At 40.1% G+C, this 16,091-nt stretch overlaps 1 protein-coding gene across 1 annotated transcript in view; it reads left to right on the top strand.

Moving 5' to 3' along the window:
- LOC106715878 (protein furry) overlaps positions 1–16,091 on the top strand; it is a 160,702-nt gene that overhangs the window by 84,748 nt on the left and 59,863 nt on the right. The window contains 1 exon segment of the mRNA XM_045685603.1: positions 15,127–15,228. Coding sequence (XP_045541559.1) covers positions 15,127–15,228 — 102 coding nt within the window.

Below are 16,091 nucleotides of genomic sequence, written 5' to 3'. Positions count from 1 at the left end.
GTTAAATTCTTTATTGTACGATTGCTACGTAATATTAATCGGCCATTAGGGTTCCGTTTGTTGATTTCTTATAGTTTAGATTATTTAATTTAGGGTTCTTTCATAATATTTAATTGAGTAATTTCACGGTTTTTTCTAGTATATTTAAATTAGGGCTTTTTTACGTAACGGTTTTTTTGTAGTTTATGTTACGGTGCATAATTTAATTTGGTGATTTTTTAATTTGTTTTTTTTTTTTTATTACGGTTAATAATTTAATTTAGTATTTTTTTTCGTTTGGTAGTTTTTATGTTACCGTCGATAATTTAAGTTGGTCAGTTTTCATTACGGTTGGTTTTTTTAATTAGGTAATTCTTTATAACGGTTTTCATACATTTGGTTAAGGGGAGAATTATCTACCCACCATTTAGATTTTTTTTCCTTTATCGACCATTTGTAGTAAGCGGTTTCTGGAAGCGTCGATAATTTTCTACCTTCGTTTTTATTTATTTTTTAATTTTTGAACTTTATTAATTATGGCCGGCAAATATACCGCTAGGATAACAGGGGTGCTGAGATGGCTCGGCTCAGCGGTTTTGAATATTTCTAGGCCGGACCGTGCGCAGGCCCTTATGGCTAGATATCAGGTTCTAGACGATCAAATGGCGGATCTATATGCGGCGTACCGTGGCATTCTAGAGTTAGGCTTAGAAGCGGATGCCATGGCGAAGATTAATGCCGATATTGATCAGGCCGACGACCTGGCTGATCAAATTATTCAGGTTGTTGGTTGCCTTAAGGGGTCAAGCGCTGCTGACGCGCGCGTTGCTGCGGAGTCGGAGGCGTCACCAGCGCTCATGAGTAGATTGCCGCTGCTCGATTTGCCACAATTTAACGGTGACTTGGAACAGTGGGTTGCTTTTAACAATTTATTTGAAAGCATTGTTCACAGTCGTAGGGATTTGACCCCTGCTCAGAAGCTTGCCTATTTGTTGGCGTCGTTAACGGGAGAGGCCAAGGGCCTTGTCCAACATTTAGGTCTTGTTGACGGTAATTATGATATCGCCCGGGACTTACTCAATCGTAGGTATCAGAATGTTCGGCGATTAGCAGATAGTCATGTTGCTGCTATTCTAGGCCTACCTAGGATTTCGGTTACGCAGTCGTTGCGCACACGACTTCTAAATCCTTTGTTAATAGCGGTCAACGGTCTCAAGGGTTTGGATTTACCTGTGTCCACGTGGTCGTTTTTATTATTGCACATAATTCTTTCCAAATTACCATACGATTTACAACATAGATTTGAACTGGAATACGGCGGGGACTCCGCCACTCATCTTCCCAGCTTTGACAACCTAATTTTATTCCTGGAGGATGAGTGTCGTCGAACGGAGAATCTTCCCCCTCCTCCCACGGGGCCGTCCGTCGGTACTCGTAGAGCGAAGCCCGCTGATAATCAATTACCGGCAGGGTACCGTAACCGACCACGTGTGGTTAATGCAGCAGTGGCACAGACACAGGAATCTCGTTGTAACTATTGTCGGGGCACAGGACACGGTGTTACGGGTTGTCCCAAGTTCCGACAATTACGCTGGCAGGCTCGGCGCAATATTGCTCGTCAGCGATTTTGGTGTTATGGTTGTCTAGGTAGTCATCTAGTCTCGTCCTGCCAGTTGAATCGTGCGTGCGGTCAGTGTGGGGGTAGACACCATCTTTTGCTTTGCGGGAACCGTAACGGCTCGTCTTCAGGTAATTCACAGGAACGGGTAGCTTCTCCTGTAGGTGATAGGAACATAAAAATTGATGGCCAATGGGCTGGTGCTATTCAACGGGTATCCCTTCACCGTGGTGTGCGGTCCCCATCACGGCCCCATACAATTCGTAGGCAGCAACGGGATCAACAATTGCAAGCGTGCACGGGCGGGGGCAATCGGGACCTTCGGAGCCCCATTCACGCATCGGCACAGGAGCCCCATAGTGCCGGCATTCGCTCGCCGCAGTCATTCACTGAATGGCCCCGGTTGGAGCAACGCTGCCCGCGACGACAAGGTCATCGGAAGTTAAGTGACCAGGATCGCACCACGCCCCCTCCACGTCCAGGTAGTTATTCTGAGGAGTTTTGACTCGTGCGACATGCTCCACCGCAACACATCCTCTCCCCTCCCTCTCCTCTTACGGTTTTATTACCAACCGCTCAGGTTCGCGTCGGTTCTCTTCGAAGTCAACAGGTAACCGCGCGCGCGGTTTTGGACTCGGGTTCCCAGGGATGTATTGTGTCAACGCGGCTGGTGGAGCATTTACGGTTGCGGATCGAACGAGGCGCGGATTATATCCGTGGTATAGGTGGTGTTATGGTGGATGATTTGGTAGGACAGGTTTCTTTATGTTTCTCGCCGGTTGGTAGTCCTCATCCGCGCATCACCTGTAAGGCCATTATCATGGATAATATTCTTGGAAGGCACCCACTTATCTCCTTACCCCCCGGGATTGTAAACTTAACTTCAGGTCTTTCTTTAGCTGATTCGGATTTTCATGTTCCTGGAACCGTAGATCTGCTTTTAGGTGCAGATGTGTTAGGGTTACTGCAAATAAGGGGTAGCAAACTTCTGCAGGCAGGAGGGTTGTCAGCTGTTTCGACCGACCTCGGTGAAGTCATTATAGGTCCAGCATTTCCCGTGAGTGCCTCCATCCCAAATGTAGACATCCAGGTGGGTCTCTCTCTTGCTGATGCAGTCCAGCGGTTTTGGGAGGTCGAAGAACCACCCACAGCACCTCGTGACAACCCGGAGTATCTGGAATGTGAGGCGTTCTTCCAGAACAATATCGGGCGGCTCCGGTCTGGTCGGTTTGTTGTGCGTTTGCCTTTCCTTCCGTCTCGCGTACCGCTTGGGCAGTCTAGGTTGTTGGCAGAGAAGAGATTAATGTCTATGGAGCGCCGTATGAAGAGGGACGCGGTGTTTAAACAAAAATATTTAGAATTTATGCAGGAGTATCGCGACTTAGGCCACATGTCAGTTTCCAATTTTGATTGGCGTTCGCAGGAACACTATTTTATTCCTCATCATGCCGTGTTCAAGGGAGAGAAGATACGAGTTGTCTTTGATGGATCTGCTCCTACCTCTACTGGGGTCTCCCTTAATCAATGTTTGCATGTTGGTCCTAAATTGCATCGTGACATTTCAGATATTCTGACGGCTTTCCGCCGACATCAGATCGTTTTCGTTGCGGACATTAAAATGATGTTTCGACAGACCATCATACATCCGGAAGATCGTAGATTTCAGCTCATATTGTGGCGCGAGGATCCCTCTAGCCCAATTACGGTGTATGAGTTGAATACGAACACCTATGGTCTTAAATCGAGTCCGTTCATCGCAATCAGGACGCTTCTGGAACTGGCAGAGCGTGAACGGTTGGATTTCCCTAGAGCTGCAGCTGTATTGTCCAGTGATATTTATGTCGATGACATATGCACCGGCGCTGCTAATGAGAGAGAGGCTCTTATATTAAGGGATGAGTTGATTGGCATCTTAAAGGCTGGTGGTTATGAGTTGAGGAAATGGGTATCCAACTCTCCGGCTCTCCTTGACGGCTTACCTAAGGAGCATCAGCAAGATCCTCATCTTTTTCAGAACGTTGACAATCCTGACGCCATTGCGGTACTCGGAGTGCAGTATCAGCCTGTTCAGGATGTCTTCACGTTTCGTGTACAGGATTTAGACATATCCCGAGTTTGGACTAAGCGATCGGTACTCTCCACAGTTGCCCGAATATTCGACCCCAATGGATGGTTGACGCCGGTTGTGTTTTGGGCAAAGTGTTTCCTTCAAAAACTCTGGTTGGAAAATCTTACATGGGATGCCCCTCTCATTGGAGAGTTATTGTTGGCGAGGTCTCGTTTTGTTTCGTCGCTTCCGGATATTCAATTGGTGAAGATAGAAAGAGCCTTTTTACCTGCTGGTAAATGTCAGGTGAGCCTTCATGGCTTTTGTGATGCCTCAGAGTTGGGCTATGCGGCTGCAGTCTACATACGTGCGGTCAACACGAACGGTAGTGTCACAGTAAGATTAGTTATAGCGAAAAGTAAGGTTGCGCCAATTCGGTCTCGTTTGACTATACCTAAATTGGAGCTCTCAGGAGCTGCACTTCTTTCGAGACTTCTCAATCATGTTGCTTCCACTTTAGGTCAGACAGTGGCCCTCGAGAAGATCTATGCATGGTCCGACAGTCAAATTGTTCTTTGTTGGCTTCGGGCGTCTGTTCATGCGTTGGAGGTTTTTGTTGCCAATAGAGTTTCCCAGATTCGCGATTCGACGGCTGATATTAATTGGAGACATGTCCCCGGGGACCTAAATCCAGCCGATTGCGCCTCACGGGGCTGCGAATCTTCAGTTATTTTGAGTCATCCGTTGTGGTGGGGACCAGACTGGTTGTGTGAACCTGAAGGTAGCTGGCCCCATAGTATTGTCGACCCGGTTGAACCGTTGCCAGGACTTCGAGTGTTAGCGGTGCAGTCGGAGCCGAAACAAAATTTAGATGAATTGCTCGGACGGTTTAGCTCCCTTGATAAATTGTTAGGAGTGACGGGATGGGTTAAACGTTTTATTTATAACACTCGGAATAAGTCCGATAGGCAGTCTTCTCCCGTGCTTACCCCGGAGGAAAGAAGGGAAGCATTGTTGTTCTGGGTGCGTTTAGAGCAGGGTCAAAGTTTCCAAACAGCAATAATTAGTTTACGAAAGGGGGATAAATTAAGGGGTGCCATTGCACGGCTCAACCCTTTCATTGATGACAAGGGTTTGATACGAGTCGGGGGTAGATTACGAAATGCGGACTTACCTTATGCGGCTCGACATCCTCTCCTGTTGCCTAAGGACAGCATTCTGGTACGACTTTTGATAACTGATCGGCACGTGAAGAACTCTCACGCAGGTTTATCAACACTCCTAGCCGTCCTCCAAAGGGAGTTTTGGATTTTGTCTGCACGGCGAGTTATACGAAGCGTTATTTTCCGCTGCATTCCGTGTTATAGGTTGAAGGCCGCAATAGTACAACCACAAATGGGTGACCTCCCTCCAGATCGGGTTAGAGCTTCGAAGCCGTTTTCTGGAGTTGGTACGGATTTTGCAGGTCCATTTCAAGTTAAGTCGTCAACGTTACGAAATGCTAAGGTGACGAAGGCTTACCTGTGCGTTTTCGTTTGCCTTTCCACCAAGGCCGTACATTTAGAGGTAGTGTCGGCGTTGAGCACAGAGGCATTTATCGCTTGTTTGTCCCGGTTTGTTAGTCGTCGAGGATTACCGAGTTTAATTCGGTCCGACTGTGGGACTAACTTCAAGGGTGGAGATCGGTACCTTTCGGAAGTCTTTACGTTTTTGAAAGACAATCAGGTTTCAATAGCTTCCAACATGTCTCAACGCGGTATAGAATGGCGATTCGATCCCCCTGCATTTCCATCCTGGGGTGGAATTTTTGAAGCGGTTGTGAAGGTGGCAAAGACTCATCTTCGACGAGTCATCGGTGAAACAGTGCTCACCTTCGAAGAGTTGGCTACGGTATTTTGTAAGATTGAGGCGGTTCTGAATTCCCGTCCACTGTGTCCTGTATCATCGGACCCTAATGATTTGGAGGTTTTGACCCCTGGTCATTTTTTGATCGGTGGACCCCTCACCGCACTACCGGAGTATCCTTATACGGAGACCCCATTAAATAGGTTAACTCGTTTCGAGTTGCTGCAACACCTTTCCCAAAGCTTCTGGCGGAGATTCAGCTTAGAGTACCTCCATTTGTTGCAGCAACGGGTTAAATGGTGTGACAAGACTGACCCACCTAAGGTTGGGGATCTCGTCTTAGTGAAAGAGTTGAACATGCCAACGCTGTCTTGGAGACGGGGTCGAATCCTGAGGCTAATTGTAGGCGCGGACGGTATTCCTCGAGTTGCAGAGGTGTTAGTAGGCAACTCGGTGTTAAAGCGAGCGGTCGCAACTCTCTCCCGACTCCCAGTATCTTAAGTATAATTTTCCATTAAGGAGTTTGGACGCAGCCAGGTATCGTCTGGCTGGGGCGGGGGACTGTTCGGTATAGTTGCGATGTGCTTACGTCGTGTTAATGCCGTTTTGAATTTCGCGGTTGACCAATACGGGTTTTATGTTGGTAGGTCGACTCATTTTTATTCTCCCGCACAAGCGGGTAGTTGGAAATCCCTCTCCGCTACGGACGGGCGCGGGGCCTGCGGGGGGCTTGTGCGGGGAAGGAGTGAGTCGACAGAGCGCATCGAGTCAGCATAAAAAGTGGTCGACAGTTGGATAGCACATCGGACGTGTCTATTATTTAGGTCGCTAAGTTAACGGTTCCGCGTTCGGTTCGATAAAGGACGCGTCTATAGGGCGCTTACGGGAAGCGGTGCATCGGGTGCGTCAGGAGTGCAGCATTGCTGGCGCCTTTAGACTGTATGACAGTGACTTACTTGACTCGACTGACACCGACAGAGTGACCAGGCACCTGCAGGCGGTGAACGGGACATCGAGTAGGTGAGTGCCAGTTCATATATTTACCATATTTACGCCAGGCCTTGTGATACGTAGTTTAAGGCAGGTTGTGCCGCGGGACCCGAACCCGTCGTGTACGGCACAAGTATAGTTGTGTCTAATGAACGTAATTTAAGAACCCAACTAAATAAATCCTATATGTTTTGTTAGATACTAATGAGTGTCCTTATCGAATCTTAAATTACAATCAATTATCGTCGAGCCGCTACAATGTGATATCAATTAAGTCAACAATATGTACAGCGTGAGGTCGGCGCGTTTATATCAATTTCTTTTCTTAAGTTACAATATAATTTATTGTGGTAAGAAACATAGAGCGAGATAAATCTGTAGATAGAGCGAGATAGATCTGTATTTAGGGCAGCGTGGGCAGGCCTCCCGCTAGGTGGACCGATGATCTGGTCAAAGTTACGGGAGTCCTGGGAATCCTGGATGCGTCTTGCACAGGATCGATCAACGTGGCGATCTTTGGGGGAAGCCTATGCCCAGCAGTGGGCATAACGCGGCTGAAAAGAAGAAGATATATTAAAGCCTTAAAAAATCTTAAAACTTTTAGCAAGTTTTTTGTATGTTTTAAACATCTCCAAATTAATGTACGTCAAGTAACTTTAAAATAATGGCATCAAAAAAGCTTAATCTCTCTTATTCCTGAAAATAATTATGAGCAATTTCATTAAGTAGTAACTTAATGTAGCTAACAGCTAGTAAGCTGTCGGCTGCGACTCCGTCCGCGCGACATTAAAAAAAAACTTAATAAGTAACCTGTGTTCTCCCAGACTATGTTCTACATCTGCGCCAAATTTCAGCAAGATCCGTTGAGCTTTTCCGGAGATACCTTAAAACAAACATTAATCTAAAATAAAATAACATTTACCTCTTTTAAAAATATGTATTAGCTAGAGTCACAATTTTAAAGCCATTAATTTCCTTTTTTAATTTTGTCAGATATCTTCTACTACTATCAGAGGTGATATTGCAATGTTGATATTTTCCAGGGTAAATTCTAATTACATCCTGTAATTAAAAAATAAATAAAATAAAATAAGCCTTTATTGCTGTTTAACAAGATACTATACTTAATCTCTAAAATATTAACATAGAACTTAATCCTTATATTAAATTATGTCTGTATCGGCAACGGTTTGATTTTCTGTAACAGCTTGTCTTTCGACAAAGGCCTCCTCTAAGTATTTCCACTCTTTTCTGTCTTTTGCGACTCGGATCCAGCACGGTCCCGCTAACTTTTTAAAATCATCCTCCCAACGCTTAAATTGTCTACCTCTGCTTCTGTGACCATCTCTCGGGTACCATTCTGTAATTAATTTGGTCCATTTCTCGTTCTTCTCTCTTATCATATGTCCCGTCCATCTCCATTTTAGTCTTCTGTACGTAGAAGTTGCGTTCTTGAACTTAGTTCTTTGCTTTATTTCCACTTGTCTTATTCTATCTCTTCTCCGTACTTCTGCAACACTCCTTTCTATACCATTTTGGCACACTTCCAGCTTTTTATGTTGTTGTTCTGTTAATGCCCATGTCTGACAACCGTACGTCAGGCAGGGTAGTATGCACATGTTAAATATTTTCCTTTTTTCAGACATGGGCATATCTTGGTTTTTCATCACCTCACTGAGAGACCAAAATCTTTTCCACGTGTTTGCAACCCTACGGTCTATTTCTTTCTGCATTGTTTGTTCTGTTGAAACCATTTGACCTAAATAAATATATTCGGTTACGTTTTCTATTATCACGTTATTTACTTTTATTGTATAGTTGTCTGTTGTATTACTCATTATTTTAGTTTTGGTTGTGTTCATCGTAAGTCCGGCTTTTGCACTTTCATCCGATAGTTGCTGCAACATTTGTTCTAAAGTTTTTGGACATTCAGAGAATAAAATAAGGTCATCTGCAAAACGCAAGTGATTAAGGTTCTCGCCGTTTATGTTGAGATCATTATTTGACCAGTCTACGTTCCGGAATATCATTTCAAGTACTGCTGAAAACAGTTTGGGCGAGATGGGATCGCCTTGCCGAACACCTTTTTCGATTTGAAATTCTTCACCTATAGTTTCTAGATTGACTTGTGCAGTACTATTTTCGTATATTTTTTTGAGAATACTTATATATTTATATTGGACGCCTTGACTTTCTAAAGCATTCCATATATATGTGTGGTCCAAGGTGTCAAACGCTTTATTGAAATCCACAAATCCTAAATAGTAAACTTTATTATATTCCTTGTATTTTTGCAGTACCTGTCTGAGAACATGGATGTGGTCTACAGTTGAAAAATTTCTACGAAAACCTGCTTGTTCTTTAGGCTGATTTTCGTCGAGCGTTACGGCTATTCTTGATAGCAATATTTTTGAAAACACTTTATAGATGTTTGACATTAAACTAATCGGTCTATAGTTTGCAATATTGCCTTTGTCTCCTTTTTTATGTAGTAATACAATCACCGATTTTGTCCAATCCTTAGGTATTATTTGCGTCTCAATTATTTCGTTAAAAATGTCTGTAAGTGTTTCCGCAATCACAGGTGCTGTAGATTTAAGAAACTCGTTAGTTATATTGTCTACTCCGGGGGCTTTACATAGTTTCTGAGTTTTAATAGCTCTTAATGTTTCTTCTTTGAGTATTTTAGGTATTATTTCATTTTCTTCTAATAATATATTGTTCGTAGGTTCTAAAGTATTATGTTGACATTTGTATAAGTTTTTGTAGTAATCAGTGGCAATTTTAATGATTTCGGACCTTCCAGTACAGTATTTTCCTTCTTTACTTTTAGCACTAGGCATCCATTCCTTTTGAGCATCTAACTCTTTAATAGCTTTCTTTATACCTCCTGTTTTTTCGATGTGTTTCTGTAGATTTCTTGTTCTTTTTGTTTTTCTGTCCTTTCTTATTTGTTCGTTTATCTTTTTGCTTAGTTCAGATATCTTTTTCCGTGTTTCTTTATCTTTTTCTTTCGATAAAAGTATTTTCCTTTCTTCGAGTAGTTTTTTGGCTTCACAGGAAATAGATCTTTTTGTTTCCAAGTTTGTCCTTTTTGTTTCCGTTGTTAGTGCTTTTAATAGATAGTTGTATTTTTCTTGTACTGAGTTACTAACTTTATCAATATTCTTTAAAGCGCTCGTTATGTTATTTAAAAGCATATCGTTATTGCTAGCATTTGCTACCGGAATGTATTTGTTTTGAAATTTTCGGCTCTTCCTATAATTTGCAGTTAATGTTCCACGAACCATTTTATGATCTGTATTAAAATTAAAGTTATTCAATGTCGTGACGTCTTTGAATACATTTCGTTTATTTGATAAGATGAAATCGATTTCATTTTTATAAAGCCCATTGGGAGACATCCAGGTCCATTTCTTAGCCTTTTTTTTATTGTAGAAACTGTTTAAAATACTCAGCTTGTTTTCTAACGCAAATGATATTAATCTTGATCCATTATTACTTCTACTTCCAAAACCGAATTTTCCTATGGTGTAATTTTCGCCTGTTTGACATTCCCCTATCTGTCCGTTGAAATCACCCATTACAATAATATTCTTGTAGCAACTATCGATGGTGGTTTGTAAGTCTTTATAAAAGTTTTCTATCTTTGCTATATCCTCCTTTTTATCAGATTCCGTTGGTGAGTAGGCTTGTATGATTGACCACGTTTCATCTTTTCCTTTATTTAAAGGCAACTTAATATTAAGTAACGCTATTCTTTCTGAAACTCCTTTTATTTCTACTATATTTTTTGCGTATTTCTTTTTAATCATAAATCCTACACCATAAAGGCCAGGCGTTTCTCCTTTATAATGAAGTATATATTTTCCGCAGTCTACTATTCCATCTCCAAATCTTCTCAGTTCGCTCAATCCCAAAATGTCCCACTTTATTTCCTCTAATGCTATTTCTAATTCTATAAGTTTTTCAGAGGTTCTTAATGACCTAGTATTAAGAGTGGCTATTTGAATTTCGCTTGTATTGTTACTATTTATTGTTTTTCCCATATTTAGAGGGTCCTGGTCGTTTTCCCCCACGATGACCAATCGGCTTGGGGGAGGGTTTTGTGTTTGCGTTTCATTGTTTTTTGTTTTGTTATTTAGTTGAGTTTTCCGTTTGCCGATTTCTGGTTGCTATTGCTTTTTGTCTGTTGAAAATTTACTCCAAGAGTTTGACCTGCCTCTCATTACGTCAAACGCATTAACTCTATTGGCTTTGGAAGAGTTTAATGTTGGTTGTTTTCTAGGTTGGAGCTTAGGTGAAAAATCAGAGTTTGATGGTGAAGGTGTATCTCTTTTCCTCTTTTCATTATTGGTTCTATTTTCTTTTACTATCAGTTTATCATACTTCAAATAAGCAATATTTCCCTTGTTTCTCTCTTCCAATAACTTTGGTTGTAGAGCTTTTCTTTTTTCCAGAATCTCCTTCGAATAGTCTTCCGTAATGTAAATGTCCTTTAAACTCTTCTTGTTTCGCAATATTTTGTCCTTTTTCCACCTACTTACGAAAGAACAAAGGACTGGTCTTGGTTTATCACCTACTCTTATTTTGCTTCCAATGCGGTGAATTTTGTTCACTTCGAACTTTTCAATGGTGAGATTTAGGTCGTCTTTGATTTTCTCTTCTACCTGCTGAAATAGTTCTAAAGCTGAATTTTCCTTCTCTTCTAAGCCGAAAATAATTATGTTGTTATTTCACTTTTCTGTTTTCATATAATCAATTTCTTTTTCCAGATTTTCTATTTTTAGTTTCAATTCCATGTTTTCTTTGACTAAAGGACTTATTTTTTCCTCTATTTTATCCATTATGGTGGTTGTTATAGATTCCGCCAATTTTGTGTTTTGCTCGTGCATCTCAATTTTCATTTTTTCGAATAAAGTTTGAAATTGGGCTTCCATTTTAACTTTTTGCGTGATCAGGAACGTAATTGACAGAAATTGGTAGATAAATATTAGGTCCTTACATATGAAATTGGCGTTTTGTATGGGAGGAACAAAAAGTCGAATATTTTTTAATATAATATATTTAATTAATCAAAGTATGAACCATTATTTTCTATGCACTTTTGCCATCTCATAGGTAGTTCATTGATCCCTTTACTAAAAAAACCAGTCGGACGGGAATCAATAAAATCTTTGAAGGCGATTTGGACTGCCCCATCGGAGTTGAATTTTTTCCCTTGCAAGAAATTATCCAAATTTCGAAAAAAATGGTAATCTGTTGGAGCAAGGTCCGGGGAGTACGGAGGATGTCTTAGACTTTCCAATTGAAGCTCTTCTAATTTAGTAGCCGTCTGTTGCGCAGTGTGTGGTCTAGCGTTGTCGTGAAGCAGCAGTGGCGTGGAGCGATTGACCAGCCTAGGTTGTTTAGCCGCTAGCTTTTCCATCATGGTTTGCAATTGCTGACAATAGACATCAGCCGTAATAGTCTGGCCAGATTTGAGAAAACTGTAATGAACAATACCGGCACTAGTCCACCAAACGCTTACAAGTAACTTTTTTGGGGTTAATTTTCGCTTGGGGCAGGATTTGGCTGGCTGGCCAGGATCCAACAATTGCGCTGAGCGCTTCCGATTATCGTAAAGAACCCATTTTTCATCACAGGTAATGATTCGGTTTAAAATACCTTCATTATTGTGCCGGTTTAGTAATGTAACGCAACAGTCGACGCGCGTTTGCCGGTTTGCTTCAGTCAATTCGTGAGGTACCCACCTTTCAAGCTTTTTAATCTTCCCAATTTGCTTCAAGTGAATTAAAACAGTTTTATCACTAACATCGCAGCCTGCAGCTAACTCGGACGTGGTTTGCGATGGATCCGCTTCCACAATAGCCTTCAACTCTTCATTATCAACTTGAGTCTCAGGCCGTCCACGGGGCTTGTTCTGCAGATCGAAATTTCCAGAACGAAAACGTTGGAACCAAAAACGAACTGTGTTTTCTTTTGCAACACGACCGCCATACACATCATTCACCCTTCGAGTCGTTTCCGCAGCACTAGTGCCACGGCGGAACTCGTACTCGTAAATAATGCGATATTTTAAGTTTTCCATTTTGTAAAATCAGTGACGCAAACAGAAAAAAACAGAAGAAAAAAAACAAATGAATGACGGTCATCGAACCACAAATACATGAGTCTATAGCTGTACAAATTTGAATTTGGAATTCCTTACCAAAGAGGAGAAATTCGTGATTAAAGTGGCCAGTACGAAAAACGCCAATTTCATATGTAAGGACCACAGGTGGGCACAGTTAATCGAAAAGTTAACTTCGTTAATCGTTAATTCGTTAATTAAAAAATTAACTTCGTTAATCGTTAAAGCGTTAAATTCTCTAAAATTTAACGCAAGTTAAAGTTAATCGTTAACAGTTAACCATACCAAAATTATACATACTAATTTCATACTTATTGTGGCGACACTTGTTTAAAATAGTAATTCTATAACACATTAGTATTAGAGACAAGTTTGAATGCATTATAGTATATTTCATTACGAGTGCGAAAAGCCTGTCATTGCAAAGAGTTCAGACAATAACTACCCGAGCCGAGGCGCAGCCGAAGGTGACGGTTGACAGTTGTAACAAGTTGTAATGACAGTTCCGCACGTGTACTAAACAACTATTTTTAATACAGTTGCGAAAAAATGAAGCAATATAATAGAATTTTAAAAAAATGGCGCCAACCGTTATCTTTTACTCTTATACAAACAGAGATTTTTTTTCTTCACCCATTCTGGGTAGGCAAAGGGAACTATGCCCAAACGGCCAAGTCTTCAGTAGATTATTTTTATTGATGATATGAAATGAAAATGAAATTTAATGAAATAAATTTAAACCTTACCTAATTCATTGAATCAAATCATTAAATCTGATATTGTAACAAATTAGGAGCTTATTTTTAGAAATATTTGCATGAATCATAAAAACTTCAATGATTTTTTTTTTGTAAAAACTTCGTGGTTGGTTTTTTCTTTTTAATAAACATTATTTTGGTTATTACAGTTGGGAAAGAGAACGCACGAGTGGAAAAACTAAAGAAAAAGCACTAGTAAAAAAGTGTTTTAATACAGTTGCTCAAAAAGTGGCGTATTGCAGGGACGAAGAGCGTTCGGAATGTGGGCTTTTACATACTCTTGCTTTTATATACTCGTAATGAAATATACTAATTCGAACCTTCTTTTGATTTTTCCTTTTGGTCACGTCTTTCCCGGACGCTCTGATGCATCACACTTGCACGCGAACTTCACATATATCAATTATCAACTCTTTCGTTCACCATTCGAGTCGCCGACAGTCGCCCAACATAGTTGAACTTACGAGTGTGGCGTGGCACGTAATTTAAACAAAATGACAGCACGTCTACAAGTTTCTAATTTAACGATTAACGGACTTTTTTTAACGGAAGTTGAGTTTAACGGAAGTTAACAAAAGCGTTAACACTTTTTGAAGTTAACTTAAAAGTTAATCCGTTAAACAAAATGTTAACTTCGTTAATTAACGATTAACGGATTAACGAGTTAATGCCCAGCTCTGGTAAGGACCTAATATTATTTGTTATGGCAACACTGATGTTGTTGTGTCAGGCTGTCACTCACTCACTATCAATTGTCAAAGTCAATTAACCATGATTGATTAATTCTATCTAACCTTATTTTTGCAGTTTGTTTTTGTTGAATATTTCTTGAATTTCGGTTTTCAACCTTGGACTTTTTGCAATTATCACTTCGCGATGTTTATTAAGTTGTTTAAACAGAGTTTGCAACGAAATACACGTGATAACTAATATTTTTTTTAATGTTTTGTGCTGGACTAAAATATTGCGTGTTGACAGTTATGAGGCCGGAAACGGAAAAAAAAATCCTGTAATTAATCGATATCATATTGATTACACAGCAAATGATACGTCAATCACAGCGTTATGTGAAGCCTAAATTTCTATTATTTTACCGATAAATATAAAAGATCTTTTTCATTTAATACAAGTAAAATTTATAATTATTGCACATTTCATAACCTTAAATTTGAAGCTACAATAATAATTTAAAGTTAAATAAAGTAATTTATTAAGTATTATTATTCAATAATACCAAACATACCTTGATATATGTTAAATACACATAAAATAAATCTCCTATAACGTACTTTAATTTTAATCTGAACAAGCTTTTGTTTTGTGTATATATTGAAGTGCAGGATTGTTTGTATGTTGATTGTTTCCTACCCTTTGTGGGAGAGGCCAACGTTTATTTGATTAATGCTTTGCAACGGAAATACTGTTTGAACATCCCAAATATGTTCAAGCCCCATTCAGTCTGAACAGCAGTAAACATATAATATCGGTAGAAAATGCATATTTAGTAACTACATCCAATGATTCCAAATTATACTACTCTTGTAAACAGTAAATTGTACTTGAAAATCATCAATAAGCTTACTGAACTAATTTATGAATTTTTCCAATATTTTGTATTAATCAAATGGACACACCATTGTCATTTATATCCATTTTCGTTGCCATTACGATGAAGAACCATATATATTCTTTTACCAAACTGAAGTTTTGAATTTAGTTGTATCATTTCATGTTTTAAAGTATCACTTGCCCACAGTACTACGCGTCGGAAGGAGGTCGCAGCGTACGACGAGAGGGTCTCGGTTCCGTGGAAGCCACTGAAATGGTCCTCAATAATTTATTTTACATCACTGCAAAGGTACGTTTGAATATAGATACTTGTGCTTTCATATTTCAAGCATGAGATTGCCATCTTTTATAATTTCGTAACTGTGGATGAATAATAATAATCTACCAAGTACCGTGTACCAAGAAAGAGACAAAATGTATTCATATACATGTATGTGCAAACGTTGGTATGTTATATAACCGTAGTGCGGTTGTGATGGCTAAATTGACATGGCATTGGCTTACAACATGCAGGGGAACTCATTCAACAGTATTTCGACTGATAAATTCGCAGTAAATTAATTTAGAAGCGCACAGGAGCACACACAGATATCCGGGCACGCTTCGATTGCACCTTTACAATTCAACCCTCTGAAATTTAATTACAAATGTCATTTATCTGGTATAACATTTCCGAACATATTCTGTATCGAGAGAGGATTATAGGCCAATTCAAATGAAATTTGTATACATCTAATTAATGTTTGTCCAATGGTAGTGTTAGGCTCCAGGAAGCAGCAGTTAGTTTCAAAGCTTTATGAATCGTACGTATTTACATGAATACACATGTGAGTGAATTGAAAACTTTTTCTGCTGTTAAATTATTATCTAAAATGGAGGTACAATACAGGAACAGGACGCCATGTCTGGGACATATATTCAAACCAGTCTTGCATGTAAAGAGTGCTCGCATATAAGGAAAATTAAATGTCATAATACCTTCTCAGTGATTTCTCAGTGATTTTCTACTGCGTAAATATTGACATTTGTAACATTAGTAACAGTTTCGGCAGTGGGAACGCACGGTTAGAGGGTCATGATCGCTCGGCAACAAAACATTGTTAGACTTAAACCCTTCTTAATACTCCGAGCGTCCACCCCTTCATAATCCGC

The sequence above is a fragment of the Papilio machaon genome, chromosome W, assembly GCF_912999745.1.
Source record: "Papilio machaon chromosome W, ilPapMach1.1, whole genome shotgun sequence".
Lineage (NCBI taxonomy): Eukaryota > Metazoa > Arthropoda > Insecta > Lepidoptera > Papilionidae > Papilio > Papilio machaon.
The sequence above is the reverse complement of the archived record's forward strand: the minus strand, read 5'-3'. Positions and strand labels throughout refer to the sequence as shown.